This window comes from Aethina tumida, chromosome 2, assembly GCF_024364675.1.
Source record: "Aethina tumida isolate Nest 87 chromosome 2, icAetTumi1.1, whole genome shotgun sequence".
Taxonomy (NCBI): Eukaryota; Metazoa; Arthropoda; class Insecta; order Coleoptera; family Nitidulidae; genus Aethina; species Aethina tumida.
In genome coordinates this window covers 18,467,686-18,485,245 of record NC_065436.1, presented here as the reverse complement: position 1 = coordinate 18,485,245, position 17,560 = coordinate 18,467,686, and the positions used below count along the sequence as shown (strand labels likewise).

At 30.4% G+C, this 17,560-nt stretch overlaps 1 protein-coding gene across 4 annotated transcripts in view; it reads left to right on the top strand.

The window, feature by feature from the left end:
• LOC109602344 (rho guanine nucleotide exchange factor 11) overlaps window positions 1-17,560 on the top strand; it is a 146,717-nt gene that overhangs the window by 119,432 nt on the left and 9,725 nt on the right. For 3 of the 4 annotated variants that reach the window (XM_049962510.1, XM_049962508.1, XM_049962507.1), the window contains 9 exons: window positions 3,715-3,877; window positions 7,656-7,734; window positions 7,789-7,838; window positions 14,131-14,214; window positions 14,318-14,502; window positions 15,172-15,553; window positions 15,898-16,233; window positions 16,351-16,529; window positions 16,600-16,687. In XM_049962510.1, the coding sequence (XP_049818467.1) occupies window positions 3,715-3,877; window positions 7,656-7,734; window positions 7,789-7,838; window positions 14,131-14,214; window positions 14,318-14,502; window positions 15,172-15,553; window positions 15,898-16,233; window positions 16,351-16,529; window positions 16,600-16,687 (1,546 nt within the window). The remainder of the gene's footprint in view (window positions 1-3,714; window positions 3,878-7,655; window positions 7,735-7,788; window positions 7,839-14,130; window positions 14,215-14,317; window positions 14,503-15,171; window positions 15,554-15,897; window positions 16,234-16,350; window positions 16,530-16,599; window positions 16,688-17,560) is intronic. The other variant, XM_049962509.1, reaches the window with a different exon arrangement.

Below are 17,560 nucleotides of genomic sequence, written 5' to 3'. Positions count from 1 at the left end.
TTTATGGGTTGATATTTTTCCTTGAGCGGCGATTTATTAATTGTACGTGCCTTCGGTCGGCATTCCTGACCGACCAAAAGACACCTAACCCACTTTGTAACGCGAAGCCGCCTTATCTCGTCCATTATTCCAGTGGCGATAAGCGAGTCCGCGGAATAATACGCAAAACGCCCATCCCAGATTCGATTACGGAGCACAAGTACTCGTGATTTATTTTTTTTTAAATGGAAGCTTGTGTTTTCCTGCGTGGTGATACGGAAAAAGCACCGTAACTGAACGGTTAACGGATTCTGGCTGTTACACACGGTTTTCCTCTTGACTCGTCCGTTTGATGTTACAGGCGATGTTAATAACAATGTTTTCCCGATTTGGTTCCGTTGCAAGGACGTAGAAACCGTATCCACTTTTGAGTCACAATACAAATTTGGGTCAACTGATTTTTATCCTGTGCTATTTACATGTAGTTAATTTGCATAAGATTAGAACGTCATATGCAAATGTTGTTGTGTAAGGAGATAGTCTTGAACTTTTGATAGCCGGGCTGGTTTTGAATTTTACCTTGTTATTGCAAAAATGAACCGTCTGCATGTTTGTTTATTAGATAAGTGTAACAATAAATCGTTTGTTGTTACAAATTTACTCAGTAATTATTTTTAGTTATGTTATAAGTATTTTGTTCAAATATTTTGCTTTGTAACAAAACACTTTCATATGATTAAATAATTTTAATTGTTTCATGAAATATGAAGACAAAATTTTATTTATTTATAGCTTTGTAATTAATGTGAATGACGTTTTATTGTCTGCATTTTAAGTAATGGTTGCTTAATTCAAATTTATCGTTTTGTCCTCAATTTTAATGTACGTAGCAATTTTAAATGCAAAAAAAATAATTAATGTTAAGAACCATTTTAAAATATATCTTAAATTTCATTCCTACTGGTGGTTGAAAGCTTACTCCAATAATTTAAAATTATAAATTATATTTAACTATATCCTATATACAAAAGTAGTAAATATTATAACTTTTCCTATTCCATATAACTCAAGTATGAAACAAATTCATTGAAATAAAAAAAGTAAGATAAATGTAAAATAACAAATAAATTACTAAAATTTACTAAATAGGAATAAACTCCTAGAATAGCACCATTAAATAAATATATTTGTTAATATAACAAGTTACTAGTCATATTATAATTATATCAAGAAAAATTCTCATCGTAACAGTTCATTGAAAAAACTACTAAAAAATACAAAAGTTTATTATTATAAAAATACATAAATTCATTAAAAAGCTTTGATTTTTGGAGCCCTTCTGATTATAATAATTATATCAAGATTAAAAATTTTTTTCAAAATTTCTCTTAAAAAACTTCCTAATTAACAGTTTATCGAAAAACTTGAATAAAATATGTTTATTATTATAAAAATACATAATTTAGAAATGAAATTAGAAACATAAAACGAAATATAACATATTTGTTAAAAAAAATGAATTGAATTATATGCAGAGAAATAATAAAGAACATCTTTTTATTCTAAATTACCATGTTTTCTAATTTCTTCAACATTCCTCTAAAAACTTCCAAATAAGCAGTTTATTGAAAAATTTGAATATAAAACATTTATTATTATAAAAATACATAAATCTAAAATAAAATTAAAAACATGAAATGAAATACAACATATTTGTTAAAAGAAACGAATTGAATTATATGCAGAAAAATAATAAAGAACATCTTTTTATTCTAAATTACCATGTTTTCATATATTCATATTTTTATTTTATTATGTTTCTACTAAGATAAAAATGTATTGTTATTCATTAAAAAGCTTTGATCTTTGGAACCCTCCTGATAATATAATAATTATATCAAGATTTATCAAAAGTTTTCTAATTTCTTCAACATTCTTCTAAAAAACTTCCAAATAAGCAGTTTATTTATTTTTTTTTATATTAAATTTTAATAAAAAACATTTATTATTATAAAAATACATAATTCAGAAATAAAATTAAAAACATAAAATGAAATACAACATATTTGTTAAAAGAAACTAATCGAATTATATGCAGAGAAATAATAAGAAACATCCTTTTAGTCTAAATTACCATGATACATGTTTTCATATATTCATGTTTTCCTTCTTAGTCTGTGTTTATTTTATAATATTATGCTCTTTACTCAGTTCAACAATGAAACCAAATATTTTATACTTAGATGAGAATTAATTAAATTACAAATGTTCCCAATGCATTCTTAATATCTTTCATTTATTATTTTCGAAATACAATTTGATAAAAAATTATCATATATTAGTTAATCAATATTAGTTATTAACGTCAAAAAAAATTAAGATCAAAGTAAAATTTAATAAAAAAGAACATTAGATAACATAACTGTTATGCTTATTAGAATTTTTTTTAAATATATTTAATATTTTTTTTATCTTTTTCCAAAATGAAAATAAATAAAAAATAAGAAATATTGGTAAAAGAGTATCCACTACTTCATTAAAAAGCTTTTGAGCTCTGAAGCCCTCCTTATAATAATTATATCAAGATTTATTTTTTCGAATTCCTTCAAAATTTCTCTAAAAAACCCATATTAGGAGTTTCTCGAAAAATTTGAATAAAATAAGATAAAAATAAAAAAGACATAATATGAAATAAAACACATTCATTACAATAAAAAAACCAATAGAATTATATACAAAGGAATAATAATAATATAAATTTTATTTTAATTTTTAGGATAACAATATTTTTTGCTAATGAGAGGATTATAATTTGCAGTAGAAAATATTTAAGAATTATGTTTAATATCTTTACTAACATAACAACTTATGGTAATTCTCCAGATTATCATTAAAAGTTGATATTTAACCGATATTTAGTAATTAAAATATTAGATTTTTTAAAACCATCTTTACTACAATGATACCTTAGATAATTCTCTTTGGCACTTTTAGAAAAAAATGTATTACTCAATCACCATTACGTCTGCAGCATTTAAGTACATTATGGTCTTCAGCTATAAGTAAACACATAAACATACTTTAGTAAGTGGTGATAATTTATACCGTTATAAGTCTCACAGACATGTTTATTATTCGATCATTTTACTTGCTACATTCGGGCTAATTTAGTTACGGTATCTTGTATTTAACCATCTTGAATTTTAGTCATACAGAATATGCAAGGTGCCATTGGTAACCGCAGTATCCTACAAATTGCAACGGTGTTTCCGGAAACGTTGCTCATGTCCGCCGATTAAAATGATTTGTGTCGTTTTTAATAAAAATAATAATAATATTTCAGTACAAAATCATTTATATAAAACATTATTTATGACTCGTCAAATCTACATAAATCATCTCAAATCCATCATAGTATCTATCAGACAAGAGGAGACTTTGTCATTTTATCTTTACTTCATCTCTATCAATATCAACTTCAATTTTTTATTGATACAGATAAACGACGATCGTTCAAAGTATGAGTGTATGCAGTTACCAATTAGCACGAATATGTCTGACAATTATATAATATAATAGAGAACCTTAACCTTTACCAAATGCAGGCGATTCAATTTCGCAATGCGGACGCCTTAAAGTCCCACACGTTGTACATTCGTCATACAATCAGTTACTAATTACGCATTTAACCCCACACAAATGAAACCAACGCTGATATCACTTTTGTGCTTGCAGAATCGAACAGGACCGGACAACCGGTATCGAGAAGCGGATCGGACAGGAGACCGGATGCGGTGCGTGAAGAACGCCATCAATTGGAATCGGCCTCTGGGGCTGGGGGCGATCCCATGAACGACTCCCTCATCGCCACGAAGGAGGACTGTCTCACCCCCGAGAGGTACTTATCTTTTGTTGTACGATTTTATTCATGAGAGGAAGTGGATATGTTCCAGTTTTATGTAGGGGACATTTTCAGGGTCGATTACGACATTACACAACGTACCAACTAAGTTAATAAATAAATATTTATGCCTCTTCCTAATAATCTTTCTTAAATACTTAATTAAATAATTTACTTCTTTGCTCCCAATTTAACATTTATCTTAAGGTGTTACAAGACAAAAGTATTCTTAAACAGTTTTACCAATTACCAAGTTTTAAAGTGTCAAAACGAATAAATAACTCATGTAAACATCAAGAACGCTGCCTTTGCCTTACTCTCCATCCTCTTCATTATCAGACTTGAAAGTTGCTGAAACAAAGGCCGGCTAATTTAATGTCAACATCACAAGACAAATAAAACCGAGATAAAAGAATTTCATGTAAAAACAATTCCGTCAGCGAAACAGTGGTGAATAAGGCAGAAGAATAAGAGAGATAAGCGGTTGAAAAAAAAAACGGTGGCCGGCGATAAGACGACGTTAGGCCGGAAGCTACGGAGGATACGCGACCAGCTCTATAAATAGACTAATTAGAACTTTTGCTCTCGGCGCGTTCGCCTTCAATGCGAGACGGACATCGAGTTCTGCTTTTCTTTTCGTTGGCAATGAAAGTTTTACGGGGTGTCGCTGCCAATGCTAAATTTAGGTCGTTACGTGAAACCGCCTGGCGGTGTTTCGTTGCTTGGTCGGGTTTTGTTTGATGGGTAACGTGTAGAGTTACGCCGATTGTGGATCACGGACTTTCATTCGTTTTTGGGTTTGGTGGAACAGAAAGCTTTTAACGGTTTTAACGGATATCGTTGACACAATATGGGATTTTTAGTTTCATCTTCACGGTGGTGTTTCAGTGATTAATCAGTTACATAATTTAAATTTAACTTTCCCTTTATTAAATTAATAAAATTACAATTATACAGAATTATTTTAATAATGAATAATCTATCTGAACCTTGTCTTATTCTAAATCCCCTTTGCACTGAAGTACAAAGCTTAATTTAACTATGGTTCACTGATATCTTGATAATATGTATCAGAGATCAAGAATTTTGTACCCATCCTCTAAAAACTTATCTAGAAAATCTCCAGAAACAACAGGGTGTCCAAAAAGTATAAATCAAATAAAACTACTTTCAGTGCATTTCTTTTAGCCTCAGTTTTATCCATTTAATTTATTTATTAATCTATAGTATTATTTTTGTATCAATCATAACATATACATTTGAATGCACGTTAGTTAAGAATTAATTTTCTTTATTGGCCTATTTTCCACGACCTTCACATAAACGATAAAAATAAAAATAAAACCGTTTGTAAGCTTATTAGGTTGTTACAGCCCGAAGCCATTCAAATACATTCGAGGTAATCTATTAACTATGAAGCTTTCAATCAATTGTATACTATTTCTGGGGAAATCAATAAAAAGCAGGCTTTTCAAAAGTCCTATAATTATATCAGTTATCCAGATTATTATAATAGCTACTTTAAAACAAATAAATTTTTTCTTGTTTATTTTACTTATCATTTTGACTACTCAAAGATAATTAAGTCTATTTAACTTAAATGGTTTATTATTAGCTATTTTACCTAATTAATAAAAAAAACAAAATTATGAAGTTAAATAATTAAGTAAAGTTTTAGTGCTTTTTAAACCTAATTGTTTGTTTATTAGTAACTATTTTATCTGATAAAATTAAGTGCAGGAATATTCATTTACTTCAAATTATACTTCGCATAATGAACTTTGAAATACTAATGCTAACGCATACTTGAAAGCTATAATAAATAATTTAATTATTTTTTTGGGTATAAATTATTGTCAGAATCGTTAATAAAAAAGTATAATATTATCCAAAAAATAATATTGTGAACTTGTGAAGTATTGTGTTATTTGGTATCATTTTCACTAACCAAAAATAATTAAGAATGTTTAAACTTAAATGATTTATTATTAACTACTTTACCTAATGACTGTTTTTATTGAGCAAGGAAGTATTCATTTGTTTTAAATTACTTAACAATTAAACAACCTTGTTATAATGGACTTTGAAAAACTAATTAAGTCATCCAGTCATCTGGATTAAGATCTGGCATAATTAAAGGCAATAAAAAATAATTCAAATAATAAATTTTCCTTATTATAAATTATCAGTTTCAATAATAAAAAACAAATTATTTTATCAAATCAATCAAGTTGAATAATTAGGAAAGTTTTAATGTTTTTTGTTTATTGGTAACTATTTTACCTGTTAAAATTAAGTAATGAAATATTCATTTATTTCAAATTATACAGGGAATAATGATATTTGAAAGACTAATTAATTATGTCAAGCATATTGAAGAGGGTCTTGCATACTTAAAAAGATAAAATAAAAAATAATATAAATATTTTTTGGGTACAAATTATTGTCAGTATCACTAATAAAAAACAAAAAATCGTCAAAAATAATTTTTGAGAACTTGGCTCTAGCTTAATTTCCTGAAAAACGTATTTTATATTATATATTATTTATAGTGTTTTTTAGAAGAATTTAGAGAATGAAATAATCATCAATTATCAAAGATAATTATCTGATAAAGAGACAATTTTTTGTTTCATTCTTAATAATTTGCTTGTAATAAAAACCCAGATGGATCTAATAATTATTACATAACTAAACCAGTTGGAATTAAATCGGATATGATAAAATTGCGGCTGATTTGTAAACATTACAAAAATAAATGTAGCAACAAGTGTTCGTCGCATCAATGTTGACCCATTTTCAATTCATTCATTTGAGGCCATTTGCTATATGTTAATAAACTTACTAAATCCGATAATTTTTTGAGAAAATTAACAACGTAATTTGAATTGGTAACATTTTTGATATTAATCATCTAAATAACAAATTCTAAAGCTGCGAAGAACCAAAAAATATTCTTGGATTGTCAGTATTTTAGATTTTATTTGTGTATCTCGTTTCTGATGGTGTCTAATCTCCAAATATTCAAGTTCAAGATAGGTTCAAGAAGGAAAGTAACAAATTTTCTTTGAATTACATTTCTACGGTTTTAAATTTAATTACGATTAAAATAAATTTACTGTTTTACAAATTAAAAGAAATAAATCTTTGACAATTTGACCTACTAATAATCTCTTCTCCATTTTCTCACTAATTAACCTGGTAAATATAATTTATCATCTATTAATCTTCACTTAACCACACAGAACAAAACTAATAAGAAATATAATGGGCACTGATGACATCAGCAGGGATTAAGACTCCACCCAGGTCACGTATTGTATTACAATACAAATGATTACTGAATGATACTCCATTGATAACACCATCTAATATATATCTATATTTATTTTACAATTTATATGCTCATCATTCATCTCATGAATATGGATTGATTACATCAAAAAGTTTGAAGTTACAAGTGATTTGCACCCTGTGTGCTTTACCTTATATTTAGTTAATTTGATCATTTAGATGATATATCAGATATCTTAATATCATATCGGTGAATTAGCAATTTTATCACTGATAATATTCCACCCATACTAAAAATAGACAAGCACATTAGTTGTTGATTGATTGGAATCCGATGATGTACGTGTAACTTCTGAGGTTACCATGAAAATGATTAACCGCTGGTCATATCCGTAAGCACAATTATTAAATCCGCTTGACAACTTTATTTCATTTAACCCTTTTTATTTAGTAGTCTGTTTCTAAACGAAGTTTCTTCTAGTTCCGAAAAAACCCACGTGCCGAAGAAAAAATCGACGAATGTCAGCCGATCCGAGAGCGTGAAGGAACAACCGGAAAAGGTAATTTATCATTTAAAACGCCCTCTGGCCAATTAATAAATCTTGCAATTTTAGAGGAAGCAAAGGCGGAACTACAGCGATCCATCGCACAACAATACACCCAGGTAAGTTGCACGTCCAAAGGCGACAACCACCCGTTAATTGCATAAAACCGGCGGAAAAATCGTAAAGAGTGCTTCCGACGAATTAAATTTCATTTGTGCGTGCGACATGAATACATATTGGAAATTACGTTGAGTGTTAATTATTCTAGAGTCGACTCACACATGACAAAATGTAAGATGTGGTGTATTTAGCTTTGCTGAAGTTGAAGGACGTTCGTTAGTGTGAGTAATTGATCAGAATTTTAATTCAACCGCTGTTTCTCTAATGTATTACAAGGAGGAAGTTTGCCATTCCTAATGGGAATTGAAAACTTTGAATTTTACATTTAATATATTGAGTTAAATTTTATGTGACATAATTTTAAATTAATTTATTCATTCGTTCAAAAACGTATGTAATACATATTAATTTAAATTATTACAGTTACTTTTGCCAACAATCCTACAAAGTGCATGCACTAAACTAATTAGAATATTCCCCATTACTTCCTCATTTAATGGCCGGACACTTAACAGTGTTTTCATGCACGATACTTATCAAAATTTTTATTTTTCATATGGGTAACTAACAATGCTAATACCTGACTGTTTGTTTTCGCACGTCTTATCTTATCGCATAGAAAGTCAGCGTTCAAGTGCATGATTCGCGAAACGGCTCGTAAAATTTATTAACTGAACCAGATGCGGGTGAATTCGGTTTATCCCGGCTTCTTCTGCAAGTTAATTAAAATTTCTATTAAACGCAGCGCCATAAATTCGTACACCAAATGAAGTTTAATTTAAGTCAATGCTGATTGACGCTTGAATGGGACTGCAAGGAAAAAGGCACTTTAGTTTAAATGTGCAAGTGTCGCAATTGGATAAAAAGTGGCACAATACTATGTAACTGTTAGGTCCTCAAGAAAATGTAGGGACCGGTCTGTTTTATCTTTTTGAAGAGTTTCAATCTTAACACAAGTTCATTAACATGCTACTATATTTAACTGATTTAAATCGGGTGTTAGGCTAATAATAAATGAGGTTAATGGCAATTTGGTTGTCAGATTGTGTCATTAAATATCTTATGTGTCACCTTTATGATGCGTTTGGTGGTGTTAATTCATCTTTTATTGTTGCCTAATTTTGTCAACTATAAAATAAATCTTTCTGTTCAGTTCAAATTTATTCATATGAGGTGATTGATTAATACATCAGTTATCTAACTTATATGTAATAATTCAACTGGTTTTCCAAACTTGTAAAGAAGACTAGAAAATTAGTATTTAAAAGACAAACCATATATGACTACTGCATTAAAATAGTCCATTATTTAACAAATTTCAGTCAAGTTAGTCCATTGAAAATAGAGTTTTTGCTTCTGAAATATATGTGTTTATTTGTTTGTTCAGAATTTAACATTTAAAGAATATTAAAAACGGGGGGAAATGATAAAAATTTTACATTACTTAATGTTTGGTGGCCAAGGAACGATTTGCTATCATTATTATTAAGATTTTAAGACATACCCATGATTCCAAGGGTGTTGTTCCCGACCTTGTAAAGGGACTTTTGTTTCAAACTAGTGATGAAATGTGGCACTTTCGATATAATCCAAAGACACACTATCAAAGTGCTGAGTGGAATTCACTAGCTGAGCTAGCAAATCCAAAATATCTCATTTTTAGATTCAAAAGTAAAGACAAATGTATGTTTTCAAGGGTGATCTTATAAAGGGAATTTTGTTTCAAACTAGTGATGAAATGTGGCACTTTCGATATACTCTAAAGACATACTGTCAAAGTGCTGAGTGGAATTCACTAGCTGAGCTAGCAAATCCAAAATATTTCATTTTTAGATTCAAAAATGAAGACCAATGTATGATTTCAAGTGTGATCTTGTAAAGGGAGTTTTGGTTCTAGCTGGTTATGAAATGTGTCACTTTCGATATAATCCAAAGACGCACTGTCAAAATGCTGAGTGGAATCCACCAGCTGAGCTAGCAAACCTAAAATATCTCATTTTTAGATTCAAAAGTAAAGACAAATGTATGATTCCAAGGGTGATCTTGTAAAGGGACTTTTGTTTCAAACTAATGATGAAATGTGGCACTTTCGATATAATCCACAAGCTGTAGCAGCAAACCCAAAAAATCTAATTTTCAGATTTAAAAGTGAAGACAAATTTTTATGTGTGATCTTGTAAAGGGAATTTTGGTTCTAATTGATGATGAAATGAGTCCAGCATCTGAGCTAGCAAATCCAAAAAGAAAATTCATTTTTAGATTCAAAAGTGGAGACAAATCTACGATACCAAGGATGTTGTTCCCGATCTTGATAGAAGACTCAAATAATCCCATTGAGATTCAAAAGCTTCCCCCTGTTTGGATTCTATAATTATATACTTTGAATATTAAATTCTGAGCAATTTTCTTAATTTTCGTACGGATTAAATAAATATAGTGTCACTTAGTCTGAAAAATGTGCTTTCAATGGACTCGATGGTCATATATGGGGAGCCCAAAAAACATTTATTCATTTATTAGAGAAAAATCAAAGGGATAAAAATAAGAAACCAACGAGCAGACCATAGTGAAATAAAAATTGAATCTGGAATAGCACCCATGATACGATAGTTTAAAAATAACCACGTGTTTGTAAACATCAAAAACAGATCACTAATTAAAAACTTAACGATTTTTTAAATATGGTATAATACTGGGTGAAATTAATAAAACAATGATTAAAAACTTTCCGAGTCCTTGACAAAGTAAAATTTCCGCTCTGAAGATTAAACACACCAAGACAACACGTCGTGTTAAGTCATTCGAAGTCCAAAACAACAACAATAACTCCTCCAACAGCGCGTCCTTGACACCAACCCCACATTTGGGGGACGCCAATTGTTGGCGCACACGCCCCGAGCACATCCAAACAACGGACGCACAGACGCTCGATGTTTTGGGTGGCGGAGAGGTCGACGACTCTGGCCGTCCCCCCGGTCGCCGCCGTCGTCTGGCCGTCCCCCGTGATTCCGGGGCGATGTTGCCGAATGCAGTTTCGGGGGGCCAACACCTGATCGACGAAACGTTCGGATCCATGAATGGGTCCCGGGGGCGAAGGAGTGGAGCGCAGACGCTGGAGGCGGCGGCCCGCTCCTCTATGGATCTGAATGCGGTGCGCCGTTGTCGATTCGTGTGTTTTAGTTTTCTGCATTTGGGAAGAGGTCAATTTTATTCGTTAACTGAACTTAAAAAAATAGGGATGTTATTTGTTTAAAAAATTAATGAGGTATTACTTAAATTTAAATTTTATATACGTTTATTTCGTGAATTATATTAACAATAGATAAACTTTTTGACGCAATAACGATAAAATATTTATTATAAATTTATCTACCACATATATGTAAATCTAAAATATGCAACTTTATAAAATTCTGTAAAAGATTAGATAAGAGGATATCATACACATTCAATTAATAAATTTACCGGTTGTACCGGAAAATAATCTGCCACCATGGCATTCTAAAAAATTGTTTATATTACAATTCCCATATGTTAACAGAAGAAAATAAATTCGTTATACTGAATGAATCAAGAGACTGGTTTCTTTATTATGACATCAGTCTTCTTTGAAAATCTATTAATATGTATAATGAATCATATCCATATAAACGGTTTTTGTTGTCATGAACATAATCTACACATTCATTTTATTAACCAGAAGCTTCTAACTTCTACTTCTAATTATGTTTAAACGAATATTTTTTTGTGAAAATTAGAAAAACAAGGATTGTGATCTGTTAACTTAAAAAATCGTTCAAATATTTAAATTAATCAAGTCAAGATTATATTTTGATTGGCCATTTAACCTTATTGTTTCTTAAATTTAAATGATTATTAAATTCATGAAAAATGCATTATTAGGTATAACTCTTTAAGTTTTATCAAAATATGAAAACAAAGAAAATAGTCGTAATTTTTAATGTATTAACATGATTAGAGAAAAAAGTTGTGTGATCAGATTTTTAATTTCCTATTTAACAAATATTTTTAGTTCGTGACAAATGACTAATGTTTTAAGATATCAAATATGTATTGTATTTCTTAATCTAATTTTCATGTACATTATCCACAATCAATTTGAATTCATAATTCATTTGATATTATTGTTTTATTCATTATCATTTTGGTGAAATAATCTATAAACAGACCTCCCACTCCGCATGTTTTACCCAATTTCGGCAACATCGCCAATCTGTGGGGATGTTTTCGGGAGGAGGCGGCGCAGGTCGCATCAAGGTTGAACGGTGTCGGAAAATGTGCATTCGTCCCGCGCCATCCTACCGCCAAACACTTTCTCCGCCGTCGTCTTTCGCTCCCTGTTCCTGTGCGTCGTCGAAGAGCCGTTTTTAAATTTACAGACGTGATCCACGGTCAGCATCCGCGTTTCAGTATGCCGTCGGTGATCCTTTCGTGATTTTCGTGCGTGAAAAGTCCCCGTTCTTCCCGCCATGACGCAGCCGGACGAGTTCGAAAACGCAGACGATTTGGGAAGGTGAGAAGTCTGTCGTTGCTTTGGGATTTTGATGTGGGTATGCGATTTTAACGGTCAGCCCCAACCGCATTCTGTGTTGATGATGTAGCGTGTTCTGGGTATTTTGCTTTGGCGAATTGAATAATTTAAATATGAGTAATTTTAAGGCATTTTAAATATTTTATATACAAGATTCCTTTTATTTAATGTAATCCTATTTAAAAAAGTAAAAATCAATTTAAAAACAATATATAATCTATTATTAAATCACACGATTGTATGAAATGGCAACAGTTTAATTATTAACATTTTAGTGCTATTATTGTTTTACAAACTCGTTAAATTATGTTTACCAATGGCAGATATGTAGAGTTAATATTTGTTTTTTCCAAGGCTAAAAATGCATTCATCATTTCTACAACTTAAATCCTTTTTTTTTTCTTTTCTCTAATTAATATAAAATTATACATCAACTTAATGGTAAATAATTAAAATTTCTTCTAATTTCCCCTTCTATTTTTTTAATTAATAGATCAAAATCAAATTAAAATTGATAAAAAAGATTTGATCTAAATTTAATAAATAATTAAAATATTAAATGCATTAGTCATTTTGATATTTACTTATTTATCGTACAATTATTAAAACAATTTTAAAATTTAATGAATTTGTCGTAGTACTCCATTTTTAATAAAGGTTGCATCTTATATACAGTGATGTATAAAATCCCCCCTTGATAACTTTTTACTGGAACAAGATGTCAGCCTAGAATAAAAAATAAATTAAACCTTGTCAATCTAACTAAATCAAACACTATCAACTATTTTTTCTTTAATAGAAAGGGTTTTATGTGTTTTTCTGTAATTTAAACAAACTTGCTATTTATATTAATTTATTAATCACTCAAAATGTTCTCCTTGCATGTTTTGACAAAATGTGAAATTGAAATTCGACCTTAACATTCACCATTTAAAAGATATCAGAGAGAAAAACTGTTTACTTTATCAAGTTTAATAAAATACTTTTTTATTTAAATTGTTTTTATTTTTTATCACTTTCATTCTGTCATCATACAAAAATTTCAAATTCTTGAATAAAAAATATATAATTTAATTAATTTAGTGATCTTTTTATCTTTAATGACATTATAATATTTTATTTATATATTGAAAAATAATAATGAATTATAATGAGTCCGTAGCATACAATTTTTATGTACCAATATTTATTTTTTTTTATTTCTTTAACGTCATCCTAAATTCAGCATAGTTTTCTATCTTAAATTTAGACATTTAAACACACACCTACCCACACCTGCGAATATACGTGATTGGTAAATTTTCCAGCTAAAAAGCGTAAAGGAAATTTCTGATAATCTATCTAACTAATAAAGTTCACCTGAACTTTGAACACTCACCGTGGAAATATCAGCCGTTTGCATTTATTTATGCCGGCATCCCTGTCAAAACAAACGAACGGCACTAATTATAAGTATTCGTGAGCGTATTAATAAAAATTTATATTTTTGTTTTCGTTAAAGGTTATTGCATAGCGTCAAAAATAGAGCACAGCGGCACACGATCAATTCGCGTGCAATAAATTGTTTGGGCCGCGGAATATTCGAGTGCGATAAAAAGAACGTAAAATTAGATTTTCATTGTCTGTGGGAATTGTATGCAGTTTTTGGTGTGGTTGTCGATGGTAAAATAGAGGCTTGGCCGGTTCGCGTTTTCTCCTCGATTGTAGGCATCGATTGGCTAATTTTGGTTGCTTTTTAGTGGCGATGTCGATCACGATACACCCCCTCAGGCGGGCTTCTCCAACCCCGATTCCAGCAGTTCGTCCAGCACGAGTATTTGCAAGTAAGTATTGATGTTTTTAAGGTTTTCTAATGGATAACCGTTTGTTAGTTCAAAATAATTAATGGAGTGGTCTTCTTAAGCATATTGACTAAAATGTCTTTAGTGGCAGGTTGTCGGAGAGTCCCAGCAACAGCGTTGATACAGTGGGAACTAGACTGCACAATAGGACAGACTCAGACAGTGATACAGGCTTCGAATCAGACATACCACAGTGGCAGGCCTTAGTTCCTGAGGAACAGAGGAAGAATCTGGATCCACAGGAACAAAAACGACAGGATATTATTAATGGTAAATAATTGGATGCTAATTTACAAGAGAAAAATACAGGATGATTCACCTAATTGATCCATTTAGAAGTTTATAAGGAACTAAGAGATTTGATTGCTCAGAACTTTATTATTTCAAATAGAAATACCATAAAATATTCACACAATTCGACTGATAATTTTATTGTCTATTGATATAGTGTATCATATCTTATATTTGAAGTGAATATTTGCACATATCTTACTAAAAATGTGAATAAAAGAATATTATCACAAGTGTACTTTGAATGATTTCAAATTCTCTAATATAGAAATAATATTCTTATTAATATTTCTATGTAAAACATCCACAATAAAAAATTAATAAAGTTACAATATAAATCAATTTAAAACCATCTTGTGATATAATACACGAGTGTTTTATCACATTTTTTATGACTGTAAATATTTATTTTGGCTATATGGGAAACACATCAAGAAAAAACGAAATAATAGATTTAAAAATTTCAATAATATTCAGAGGGTTATATTTGAAAATACTAAAGCAATTACAGAATACAGAAAATTGAAAGATTGATATTTTTTAGTTGTCTACAAACCTCTAATCTAAGTCAGATTAATCTAAGACAAAATATGTAGTTTAATTCATGTTAATACATTTTTAAGATCCTAACCATTTATCATTTTCTAGAAATCTTCGCGACAGAGAACTCCCACGTGCGCAACCTGCGGGTCCTGCACAAGATCTTCTACGAGAAGTTGCGCTCCAGCCAAGTCCTCAAGACCGACGAGCTGCACCTGATCTTCCCGAACATCCGCGACCTGTTCGAGGTTCACAACGAGTTCAACCGTCAAATGCGACGGCAACGGGAACAGGACAAGGTGCTGGTACGGGAAGTTGGCGAACTGTTGCTCAGGATGTTCGAAGGCGAACGGGGCGACCGACTTAAAACTGAGGCGGCCCGGTTCTGCGAGAAGCAGAAGTACGCGCTGGAACTGATCAAGGAGAAACGGAAGAAGGATACCAAACTCGAAAACGTGCTGGCTGAGTGCGAGAAGAAACGTCACTGCAGGTGGGTTATTGGCAGTGGCAAGATGACACCTAAAAATATCCTTGAAATGGCAAATTAGGTTTCAGATACTAAAGAAAGAAATTAAATATGATTAGTTATGTTTCCTCTAAGGTTACAACCTTTCTAATTCATATAGTAAATACATAACTATGTAGAGATACCAACAGAAATCGATAATAATATAATAGTTTTTACATCATTTGCCAAGTTAAATGTTAGTTTATTAGTTTATCAACAACACAATGGAGATGTTTAATGTCATTTACTATTTTATTTAATGAAAAAATGACATGTTAATTCTTTAAAAACAATTACCAATACCCTAATGAATCGAAATTTTTCAGGCGGTTACAACTGCAGGGCATCCTGCCAATCGAGATGCAACGTCTGTCGAAATACCCGCTTCTGCTGATGCGGTTGATCGAGAACACAGACAAAGCCCGGACTGAAGAACTGGCAAATCTGGAGAAGGCTTTACGGCTTTGTAAGGAAGTGGCCAATCATGTGGATGAGGCGGTGAAGTTGGCCACGAACCGCCAACGATTGGAAGAAATCCAACGTCATTTGGATATTTCGAACATCACTCGGAACGACCATCCGGCCGTGCGGGAGTTCAATTTGTCCGCCACCGATTTGACTAAGTATACGTTGATTATGGAGGGCAGCATGCAGCTCAGACGGTAATTTTTATTATAAAAATGATATTAATTAACCCACAGTCCTGAAACATATAATTTTAAAAAGACAAATGTCAAATTTTAAATATTTCATATCTAATCTTTATATATTTGTTTTAGGCCAAATAAGGCGAATGTCCCCATTCACGTATTGCTGATGGAAGAGGCGGTGTTCCTGCTGCAACGGGAGGGTGATCGTTACCTCCTGAAATTCTTCCAGTCGGGCTTCGGCTCCAATACCCAACCCCTCTCGCCACACATTAAGACGAGTCTACTACTAGTCAGGCCCAATGCAGTCTGTAAGTTTTTGTCTGAATTCAGAATAATATGTACTCCAAGCAGTCTTTCAATACGATTTTCTTGTTTCAGGTAAAAACGGCCTATATCTGGTGAATACACACACCAGCAATTGTCAAATTTACGATCTAATATCTGAAGACGATGCCCAACTTGATACGTAAGTTTTTTAATGTTTTATTCTCTGTTAATTGGACCTGAAACTTACAAGGAATATGAATTCACATTATAAACATACTTTTTTATGTTACAAAGGAACTTATTATATACTTTACTGGGTATATAGAGATTATTTAAAACTGTTTCAGAAAATTTATTTGAATAAGAATGCATTCGGTAAATTTGATTGATATTTTTATCTTACTATCTCATTAATTTATATAGTAAATAATAAAATGATAAATTCTTTTAGTGATTTAAAGAATTTTAATAATGCACTTTATACAGATAAAACATATTTTAATAGTATTGTACAATTTTAAGAATTTAATAATTTGAAACACAAAAGTCATCAAAAGTTACTAAATAAAATTTGAAATTCGGTTAATTTTTCACAATTATTATACAAAAATTAAAAACTTTTTTTGGTATACGTAGAAATTAAGAAAATTATTTTTCAAGGACAAACATTACATTTAAAATTTTGGAAATTTTGTAATTTAAATTTCTAAAATTATTTTTAAATTAAATTTTAAAATCTTAAGGAAAAATTGAGACAACATGTAATTTTATAAATAAAATTTAAATTTTGAATCAAAATTTAAAAGAATAAAAATTATTATATTATTAATAATATATTAAAATGATAAATTATGTAAGGAAATTTATAATTTTAATAATAAGTAATTTCCTTAGTTAAAAAATTTCAAACTTGTAAAGAAAAAGTTAAATAAAATTACGAAAATTTAAACTTTTTGAGTAACATCAACAAACTGGATTGATTAACGGCAATATTTATATTAAACTCCATTGGATCACCTTCATTAGCGCAGTCAGACCTTCAATTTGTGTTGTTTATTTTCTTTCAAATATA